The following is an 11,478-nucleotide window of genomic DNA, read 5'->3' as shown; positions in this document are numbered from 1 at the left end:
CTTTTGTGCTAATATTGCTCTTCTTGGAAAGCTAGTTTGGCAATTTTTTCACCATCTTGACAAGCTATGTGTTCAACTGTTGACGGAGAAATACCATTCCTCTAAGGATGATTGCTTCAGTCAATCTCGAGGCAGGAGATCTTATGTTTGGAAGAGTATATGTCGAGCTTGGAATATCTTAAAGGAAGGTTTTATTTGGTGCATTGGGAATTTGGAACAGAACTTTTGATTTTCTAAATGCAGAAGAGAGGGGTGACTGTGTCACGAGATGGATTATGTTCACATTTCTGATTCGGATCTCTGGATCTTGGACCTTTGGTCATCTGGACAGTGGAACTTTGAGAGTATCTATTCTCCTCTGAATCAGTCTCTGCATAACAACATTAACTCTTACAACCCGGATGTTCAAGCTTATTTAGAGGTCGGTTGGTGTTGGACTGGTGCAGCCTCAAAGGTTTATGATGCTCGTAATGGTTATTTATGGTTCAGTAAGAAGATGTTTAGTTGGGAGAATAGGGGAAATTGGCTTTGACTTTGGTGTCAACATGTTCCGGAAAAGAAAAATTATTGGCCTGGCTATGTCTTCGGGAGGCTCTTCCTACTGCTGCATTTCGTTTTAGGAGGGCCATTTCACACACGGATAGCTGTCCATGATGTTTCTCAGGTCAAGAATCGGTTTTATATTGCATTCAGAATTGTCTAAAAGCCCAGCTAGTTTGGCAAGTTTTGCGGATCTCCGGTCAACCACTGGATTTGATGAGTTAGTTCTTACATAATAGCAAGCAGCGCCCCTTTAGATTCTTTTCTGGTCTCTGGTGGATTTGGCGTTCGAGGAATAACGAGATCTTTCATCTGCACGAGCCTTGGACCACGGTGACTGGTATGGCTTTGTCCTTGAAAAAAGAGCTCCGGAATATTTTTGAGTTGCAACGAGTGTCTATCCCCTCCACCATTAATGGCTCTTGGATTCTCCCCTCAGTGGGTACCTTTAAAATTAATTGTGATGCTAGTTATCCTAACAATAGTGTTCGAGTTGGTTTTGCATGTGTTTGCAGAGATTGGAAGGGAAGGTGGCAACGAGGCTGGGAACAATTGAGAGTCATAGTATTCTGCAAGGAGAGTTATTTGCTATTTGGAGAGACTTTCTTTTAGCATGGGACTCGGGACAAAAAGGTGTTATATGTGAGACAGACTGTGTGGAGGCCTTTATTATTGTCAATAATTTACAGGATTGCTCTAGTTTTATTGATCTTTTGGTGTTGAAAATTAGAGATATCATGTCTTGGAAATGGCGTGCTAATCTCTGGTTTATTTTGAGAAATGCAAACACAATAGCAAATATGATGGCAAAGACGACAATGAGGATACTTTCTCCCCAAGTGGAACTTCTGTTGTCTTGAAAGGATTTTAAGAATAATATTCAGCAGGATTGTCTTTCTTAAGTAATTTTTTATTTGTTTTTTTTTTTTTGTTTATTTTCTTTCCAGTCACAAAAAAAATCAATGTAATTTTTTTAAGAATTCAAATAGGTTCAACTTTTTTTAGTTAAATATCAATTAATTTTTATAAATTATCTTTTTGTATCTGAAATTTTAAATTGTAAATCTTAATCTCTCAACTTGAATTTTAAATTCTAAATTCTAATAAATTTTAAATTTTTAAAAAATAAAACTTTTAACAATTAAAAATTTATTAATATTGACTAATTAAATATTTGTTCTTTGTATTTTTTCTTTTTTAAAATGTGTTAATTTTTAATAAATAATCATATAGACTCAATTTTAATAATAATATTAACCAACCTTTTTATTATAATTATTTTTTTAACTTCTATTTTTTGAAGGATTTAATAAATAAGTATACACCCACATGTGTTTGTATAAGATAATCGTTGAAAATAAAGCTCGAAGAAAGAATCTAAATGAATTTAGAAATGTGTACGTGGAACTCATTAACGAGAATGAGTTTAGATGAGATCAGTTGGGAACGTGTTGCATCTCTAGATCTTCATGGTATTTAAAATTCTTCCAAGTCTACGAATATGAAACTCTATTTACTAATTCCCTTTGTTTACGCAGTCGTTCTGTGTGCAGTTATTGAATTGGATCCTCATTTTTTTTTTTTCAATTATTTGGTAAGACATAATTTATTGTTATTTAATCTTTTTATATTTATATTTTTTTTGTCTTATCTAAAGATAGTAAGATAAAAGATTATACTTTATAAAATAATTAAAAAAATTTATTTCTAATATTAAACATATTATGCATTAAAATATTATTTAATAAATAAATTTACACTAATTTAATAATTAAAATTCACTCTTAACAACCGTTTATATGAATTATACGGATTATATAATTATGGTGACTATGAAAATTTAATAACACTTAAAAAATATAGTTAAAATTAAAGTTATATTTTTTTTATTTGATAATACTTGTTAATTTGATTACTTTTTTGTTTTTATATTTTTAAATTAAAAAATATTATCAAGTAATAAAAAAATATAACATTAATTTTAGCTATATTTTTAAATATTGTTAAAATTTTATAACCATCATATATTACAGTATGCACATTTTACATACTTACACACATTTAAGAGTTTTATCTACTAAACTATTGTTAAGGTTCATATCTAAATTCAGCATATTCAGAAACACTATATTTTACCACTCAACTAAAGTGTTCAGCAAGCCTTATAATTAAACTAACACTAATAAATTTGTTTCTTTTTTAAACTAAAAATAGTAGTGGCCTAACATTTCTATATCCTAAGCCTTTTTTCGCCTTTTTTTTTGTCTGGGCCTAAACTCTATCCAAATATGCCTTAAAATGCGCATATCTAGAATCGAATATTTTATCAGGATTGGAAGTCCATAAGACACCTTGACCAAAAAAAAAGTCCATGAGACACGGTCCAGTTAGCTGGTCAAGCGTTCTTGACTTCTTGAGAGAGAGAGGTATATCACTTTATAATTTATGCAAGGAGACTACTTTCATAAAAACACTAAAAATATCTTCTTCTTTTTTAATACGTTTATATGTGTTATAATATTATTAAACATCTTTATTAAATCAATTAATAATTTATTTTTTAATAGATCAGAATAAAATCAATTTATTATAGCAACATAATAAACCCAATTATTCACACTATAATTATTAGACTCGATTTGATCCGACCAATTTACATAATTTAAATCGAATTATATTTAAATTTTTGATAAAAAGATAAATATATCTCTGATTTTTATTTTAAAAAAAAAAAAAAAAAACTATGATCCAGTGGATTATGTTAGTCGATTCAACCGGATCTGATAATAATTGAGTTTATTGTTATTGTTATAAAAAAATCGATTTTATTCTAATTTATTAAGAAATTCAAAAATAACCAATTCATTAATACGTCCAATAATAATGCAACACATAAGTGTCTTTACAAAAAGACTTTTTACGCGTCTTTACGGGAGCATCTTCCTTTATGCAAAGTAATTAAATATAATCAGAACAAAAGGGTATTAACATGCATGGCATGGTTGTTCCACCCTACTTCAATTTATTTCAATAATAAAGCATACAGCATAATACTAGTACACACCACATACATAATAATACTTGAGTCATTTAAATTGAGCTACATAGATCTTATTATTATTTTGAACTTATCGATTGTTCATGCATCACCACCTTATTATGACCCATTAACAAAGTTACAGTGCGATCGAATCTCTCCTTGATTTCCCGTTAGCACTCCAATATTACCCATTTTGATCATTGACTGTGCGAATTGTTGATGGAATGCAATTTTGTTATTGCTATAGGTATCAACAAGGGAAATGGTATCTGCCCCAGGAGTTGAATAAAGCTCTTGATCACTCTGAAGCAATCCTCTTTCAGACCTAAGATTGGAGTAATATCTGTTGTCCAATGTATTTGGAGTTGAAACATCCAAATTGGTTAGGCTATCACCACTTCCATTTTGGGGACATATTTCTTGCAATGTTTGTAAATAATCTGGGTCCAATGTTGGATCAGGATTGCCTGTGTTGTTGAAATTGTATAATCGATTAACAAATACTCTGCAGTGAGCTCTTCCAATTGTATGAGCACCTGTAAGTATAATAATATTTACTTATTATAATACTTGTACTAATTAATGAATCTCAAGATCTCATCAAATACATCACTTCTCCTAAAAATTAATATTGGTTAATGTGCTTAAGTAATGTAAAAACTTTTATAAAAATAAGAATATAAAATTTTTAATATTTCTATAATGTATTTATTGAATATATATTAGTATTTTTAAATTTACATTCTAAGTACTTTTAAGTTTTTAACAAGTGTCTTAACAGAATTAAGGGCATTTGTTAATAAAACCCTAATATAAATACATATATAATGTCCCTTAATTTGCTATAATTAGTATCTAACTTTTCTTTTCAAGTGAGATAAGAAGTGTCATATTTATTTATAATAGTGTTTGATGTAACAACGAATAACAACTATATAAAAAATTATCTATATATATATATATATATATATATATATATATATATATATATATATATAATTATGATGTTTCAAAAAATATTGACAAAATTAAAATAATGTTTTTTTATTTTTTAACAATATTTTTTAAAAGGTGTTACTAAAAAAATATGACCAGAATATCAAAAAAATTAATATTAGAATTCACCAATCACCATCACCATATATATATAAAGAGAGGGAGAAAGGAGAGGAAGAGAAGAGAGTAAAATATTTTATATAATTGTTTAATAATATTCAATTTTTTAGATATTTAGGTTATTATTTTCGTTATGCAATTGAATGTATATATAAAATTAATTTATACTAATAAATATTTATCAAAATTAAATTCATTTATATATATATATTGATGAATAATACCTGAGAGTGCAACTAAATCAGTAGTAGGGTCGAGACCTTGTTTTTGAAAGCTAGCTTTAAGTTGATCGAGTGTGAAGAATGGTGCGGGAATGTTTTGATTAGCAAGGCTTCGGTTCGCTGTTAAGCTGTCTCTTCTTCCCAATAGAACTTTCCATTGGGGACCACCTCCCTAAATAATATTACTTCAATTTATTTTTGTCCAAATAATTACTAAATATCAATAAAAATATATTTTTAAGAGAAAGTTTGTTTTCACAAAGATAAATGTTAGGGAAAAAAAAAGTTCAAACCATCTAAAATCTAAACTTGTTTTATTTAGTATTTATTTATTACAAAGTGTATTAAATAAAGATAAAAATAATAAATTTTAATAATTTTTTGTTAAAAAATTTGTTTTCCGAAACTTTTTGTTTTCATAATTATAGCTACCTTTTCTTTTGGACAATTTAATGATCTCTTGTTGAGAATACTTTACTAAAAATAATAATTTATTTTATTAGAACTAATAACCGTAAAAAACGTTTGTTTTTCTTGTAGTGATAGGTCATCATACGTGTAAATATGATAAAAACTAATAACACTTATTTGTTTTTTATACAAAAATTTGTTTATTATTACTTCTTTGTTTCAAACATGCAGTGTTGATTTTTAAAACTTATTTTGTTTTAAATTAAATAATGGTTTACTTATTTAACACTTTAGAAAACATTAATTAATTTTTCTATTGATTAACTATACTAACTGAAAAACAGAAAAAATATTTTTAAAAATGAGTTAATATAAATTCTATAATCAGATTCATTTATCTAAAATAAAATAATTTCTTTCTTAATTTATACAAGTAAATAATTAAATATAATTAGATATTTATTTGGAATGGAAGATATTATTATTTATTACTAAATATATAAATTTTAGAGGAAACGACAAATAAGTCCTAATTTTTTATCTCAAAGACAAATAAGTCGTCAACTAATTAAAAATACAAAAATATCTATCACTTTCTAAAACGTGAGACATCTAAGTTCCTTGAGAGAACCAATTTGTCCTTATATATTTTGAACGGGGGATTTAAATATCTCGTATTTTAAAAGATCATAGATATTTTTGTATTTTTAACTAGTTAAAGACCTATGTGTCTTCAAATTAAAAAGTCATCAAGACTTAATTAATTTCTAAATTTTAATATAATTCTTTTGGTGTGATGTTAATTCGTATTAAATAAAAACTATAAGTATGTGGTTTATTTAGTTTTTTTTTTTTTTTAATTATGAGCTTCTCTAGTTACAACAATAAACTAATACTACTAATGTTGGGACATTATATTCTTACAATATCAGAAGACACTTCAGCTGCCATAGCAAGAATATCCGCACAAGAAACTGTTCCGGGACAAAAATTTTCAACAGATTTCTTGACGTTGTTGATCACATCCAAACCCCTTATTGAATTGGTATTTGCAAATGCATCTTGTTCGCTATCTATTGTTGCTGTCTTGTTCAGCAAAATTGATGCATCACAACCCTGTCAAAAACATGTATATAATACATGAAATAATTAACTTTAATTTGGGACATCATTAATTTCTTTGTATTCTCATCATCACCTATATCCATCCTATAGTAATATTTTATCATATAATTTTAATTTTTGAGATCAAAAGTCTTATCAACTGTCAAATGATTAGGATTTCAATTTTTTTTTTTTAAAATAGTGTTCCTAAATTGTTATTTAATTATTTTAGATTTCTCAAAAGAAAGAATATATATATAACATTTTAGTATGTCTATATTTATGGTGGTTACAGTGATTATACAAATGTTATTAAAATTAAAATAATATATTTTCATTTTTTTATAACATTTTTTAGTAATATTTTTTTAAAAGTATTGTTAAATAATAAAAAAATATTACTTTAATTTTAATAATACTTTTTAAAATATTATAATCACTATAGTGTTTTGTTAGAATTAATTCTATATATATTAATTTTTTTTTTTACTATAGTGTTTTGTTTGTCGTCCTCGTACTAAAATAAAAATACTTGATTAAATTTTATGTTAAAAAAATATTTTATTTAAGTTTATTCTCACATGCATAATGATAGAGATGAATAATCATATTAATTTTGATCTAAAACTAGAATAAAAGAAAATAATAAGAAATAGAGACAAATAGTAGAATGAAACTTGTAATACTACCCACGTAGTCTCTTACTCAAATCTGAGTCCAACTTCCTTTAAATTAAATGATTCACAACTAAAATAACATAATTGAATAGTTTAAAATTAAAGACAAGAGAAAATCATTGAATCAATACTTTGTAAAGATTAATTAAATTCGAGGGACTTATTTACTTTGATTAGAAGTCGTTGATTTGCTTAAGTACTCAATTTTATTGTTTGACTAAGATCTTTGACTTTTTTTTATCTGTTAATTTTTTTTTAAATTCTAAATATTTTAGTTATTAAAATTTTGATATCATATTATGATATTATTTATTTTAAAAATGTACCTAGTAAAAAACGTACAAAAATAATTGTACCCCTAACAAAAAAATTAAGTCAATTAAAAGAACTGTTTATGAATAATATATATTATAAGGAATTGAGTTTTCAATTTAATTTGATTGGAGATGAAGTGGTTATTGGATAATTATGCGGTAAAATATATAAGAAACATTGAATCAAAATATGAACGAGAGAAAAGAGAAAATTAAATTATTTATTATTTTGAATCAAAATAACCTTAAATATGTTAATCAATGCCTTAATTTAGCTGTGACATATTACGTATATCAATATATCAAATTAAACATAATTCATACACAAATTAAACATAATAACATATATATAATTCTATTTACACATTTCAGTAAATATTATATTTTAAATGAAAAAAATCCGTTAGTGTCACACAGAATCTCTTAAAATAATGTAGCTAGTTAAATTTAAAGTGGAGTTGTAAAGAATATAAATACTTGAACAAAGCAGTCATGGAAGTGAAGCCTGATGAGGCTGGCACCAATTCGTGGATCAGAAAAGGAAGCCTTAGCCACGACATCAAAGACAATATGTTGCAAATTGGGACATGTTCGGAAGTAGAACGTGGTACTGAGCTGAGCGTTGATGGAGAGTGATGCACACAACAACAATGCCACCAACACTCTAACACTCATGGAATAATTGCAACACATCTTTTTGGCTTTCTCTCAAATGTAAGCTACCAAGTTATGTTCTCTTCTCTCAAATCAAATATTGCTATTTATAGACAGGGACGCTTTGCTTTCGTTTGATGTAATCTAAGATCAAATGGTCATACTTTTTTTTTTCGTGATTTAAATAAGTTAAACAAAAAAAACAAGAAAAGTAAAAGATCTGCTTAAATGAAAGGACTAAAATTACTTTTAAACTTCTTCTAAAGAGAAAGAAGCTCTATTCGATGAAATTGTAACATCATCGTCATTTTTGTCATGATATCTGCTACCGTGTTTGCATTTTATAATCAAATGAAAGTCAACACGTCAATTCAAATACATGATATTCCTAATTTTTAGTACCAACGGATCAATAAACTCAAAACCATCTTGGTGAATAACAAGATTAAACGTTTTCACACAATCCGTCTCACAAATAACATCTCGTTGACTCACATCCTAGACTAAGAGATATCTTCTCTAAATAGCAAACAATAATTCCCCTTAAAAAATACTATTACTCTCAATTATTTTTAAATACCCTCTTTGTCAACTTTCATTACAATTTCTAATAACGTAAGTAAAATTAATACTATCACTAGAACTAAGATAACTAGTATCACAATTAATCTTAAAAGTACTAATAGAAAAGAAAAGAAAAAGAAAAGACATACATTGTAATAGTCATGCATGGGGAATTACAACTTTCTTTCTTTTAAACTAGGTGTTTAACTTAATTTTTTTTATTAAAAAATATCTTGGATTATATTATTATTATTGTTACAGGCTTACAGCTTCTTTCACGAGTATAATATTAATTGCATTGATTAAAATTTGTTTTTCTCTATAATTCTATCTATGTATATAATTTCTTCACTTTTTCTTTTTGTGTTAGTCCGTGTATTTTTTATTTGAAAATGTCTAGAGAGTAGAGAGGCAACATTCAGCCAATTAATTTAAAATTAGTCAATAATTAAAACGAAATTAACATAAAAAATATAAAACTAAAAGAATAAAAATATTTAAAATTAAATTAAAAAATAAAAAATAAATAAAATTATTTTAAAATTTAAAATTTAAAATTTAATATTTAATATTTAAGACTAAAATTTAAAATTTATGATTTAGAATGGTCAACGGTAGCAAAGGAAGTGATGGTCGCCATACGTGGTGGTGAATGAGTTGCAATTTGGAAAGGAGATGAAAAAATGACAGGATAAAAAAGAATTTTAAAATGATATTAACATTATTCAATTATTCTAATCATAATTGAAAAATATAAAATAAAATAAATTATAATTAAATATAAAATAATTTTAAGCTACTTTAAATTAATTTTTAATTATCTTTTAAATATTTTTATTATTTTAGAATACACATTGTAAAACAGTGAAACACTATTATGCTATAATTTATCTCATCGTGTACATATTTATATCCGGGTACATATTATATTGTGCTAGCTAGTAGGGTTGGCATTTGGCAACATTATTACGTCTAAATTTTGAATAAATGATATATGTTGGAATTCGGAACAAAATTAGAAACGATTGCTCAGATTCGTAGTGGACCATCCACTTGTAAATGTGAATTACTATAAGCTTTACATTTTAGATACAGAGAGAGAATGTTTGGTAACAAAAAAATTATTTTATTTAATATTTATTAATTATTATATAAATATTAAATAAAATAAATTTTGATTATTTTTTTGTCAACTTAATATTATTGTTTAGATAAAAAGTTTTATGTGCGAAAAGAGTGGGTTATTAGTCCTTATATCATCTAAAAGTAATAGGGAACTACTAAGATAAAATGTTTAAAATATTTTTTTAAAGATATTTTTTAATAATTAAAATTTTATATATGTAATCGGTTAAACTGTATTATTTCTATCATATAATTAGATCGGACAAATTGATTTGACTAAAAAATTGATGAACCAAATTTTAAATTGATCTAAATTAATATTTTTTTATAAAAAATGATAACAATATCTTATTATAAAAAATGACTAGAATATTTATATTATATAAAAAATGACTACAACAATTTCGGCAGATAGCGGCGGAAATTTTGCTGCGGTTTTATAAAACCACCGCAAAACGGCAACCTGCGGCACATATAGCGGCGGTTATTGGTTGGGGCTGCAATCAGAACCACATTTAGCGGCGATTTTTCACAAACCGCTGCTATATTTCAATCAGGCTTGCATTTAGCGGCGTCTTTTCGAAAACCGCCGCTATATATACTGTAAGGTGAGTTATTGTTTTATATTTTGTGGCGGTTTTGTTTAAACCGCCGCAAAATGCGTATTACCACATATCGCAATGTTTTCTTTAGTAATAACCATCTGGGTATAATCTAGTTAAGTAAACACTACTATCTTAAGATACATATGTTTAAATATATGTTACTTAAACTCGTAACACTTTTTCTACATTCGTTTTACGTAAAAAAAATTCACAAGTTAAATAAGCTATATATGTTAACTCATGTGAACAAATTTATCAATAAGATTTTCTTGTTTACTTTATTGGCATTTAAATTTGCATTCAAACATGGATGTAAAAGAAGAAAATAAAATCATACTCTAGACTAATTAAAAATCAAACATTTTCTAAAAATAATAATTATAAATATTTTCTATAAAATATTAAAAATAATTATTAAAAATATTTTCTACAAGTCATTAAAAATTCAAAACGTTATAATTTTACCAAAATTATAATTTTAAATTATAATTTTTTTATTTCAATGATTTGTTGAGCATTTATTAAAATAAAAAATTTAAATTTTTTTTAAAAACAATCTTAACTTATATTCTTAGATATAAGAATTCATAATAACTAAATTCAAAATTAATTAATATTTTATCAAAATTAAATACAAATAGAATAAAAATATTTTTATATGAAAATCAATCAATTATCTGCATATTATCGTGGTTAATAGATTCAATAATGCTAACTTACTAACAAAATATAATGTTTTTGACAAATATTTTATTAATTTTAAATATTAAAGACTAAATTCTAAATCTTAATAAATATTTTTAGAAAATATTTGATTTTTAATAATTTATAAAAAATATTTATAATTATTATTTTTTTATTTAAGATTGAATATACTTTTTATTGAATTCATTATGGATATTATTAAATGTACTCTTTATTGTACTCTTTATATACGCTTGGATTATATATAAATAGATGTAAATTAATTCGATCTACTATGGTCCAAAATTAATTCGGAGCAGACCCATTTGATTTAATTGTGCATTTTACCCAATATATAAGGTGCCTATAATAACTATGATCAGATATATAAAGTATACAACAAAAATTTGTGTGGCAATCAAA

The 11,478-nt window shown here is 25.5% G+C and overlaps 1 protein-coding gene across 1 annotated transcript; it reads right to left on the bottom strand.

Annotated features, from left to right (window-relative positions):
- Positions 1–3,606: 3,606 nt before the first annotated feature.
- LOC107635998 (peroxidase A2-like) lies at positions 3,607–8,157 on the bottom strand. Its single transcript, XM_088483863.1, has 4 exons — positions 7,901–8,157; positions 6,253–6,444; positions 4,921–5,089; positions 3,607–4,116 (listed from the first exon to the last, which is right to left on the bottom strand). The coding sequence occupies exons 1-4, from the start codon at positions 8,114–8,116 to the stop codon at positions 3,698–3,700; spliced, it is 996 nt and encodes a 331-aa protein (XP_088339989.1). The 5' UTR covers positions 8,117–8,157; the 3' UTR covers positions 3,607–3,697.
- Positions 8,158–11,478: the final 3,321 nt, after the last annotated feature.

Source organism: Arachis ipaensis, chromosome B4 (genome assembly GCF_059453495.1).
Source record: "Arachis ipaensis isolate K30076 ecotype BB chromosome B4, ASM5945349v1, whole genome shotgun sequence".
NCBI classification, from domain to species: domain Eukaryota; kingdom Viridiplantae; phylum Streptophyta; class Magnoliopsida; order Fabales; family Fabaceae; genus Arachis; species Arachis ipaensis.
This window is presented reverse-complemented; position numbering and strand designations above follow the sequence as displayed.

What these genes read in the sequence shown, in the direction of transcription:
- LOC107635998 (XM_088483863.1), bottom strand. Translation starts at nt 8,116, where the DNA reads ATGTGTTGCAATTATTCCATGAGTGTTAGAGTGTTGGTGGCATTGTTG. An exon ending in CTGAAGTGTCTTCTGATATT is followed by an intron (nt 5,090 to 6,252) that starts GTAAGAATATAA and finishes AATATTATTTAG; the next exon opens with GGAGGTGGTCCCCAATGGAA. An exon ending in TGATTTAGTTGCACTCTCAG is followed by an intron (nt 4,117 to 4,920) that starts GTATTATTCATC and finishes TTATACTTACAG; the next exon opens with GTGCTCATACAATTGGAAGA.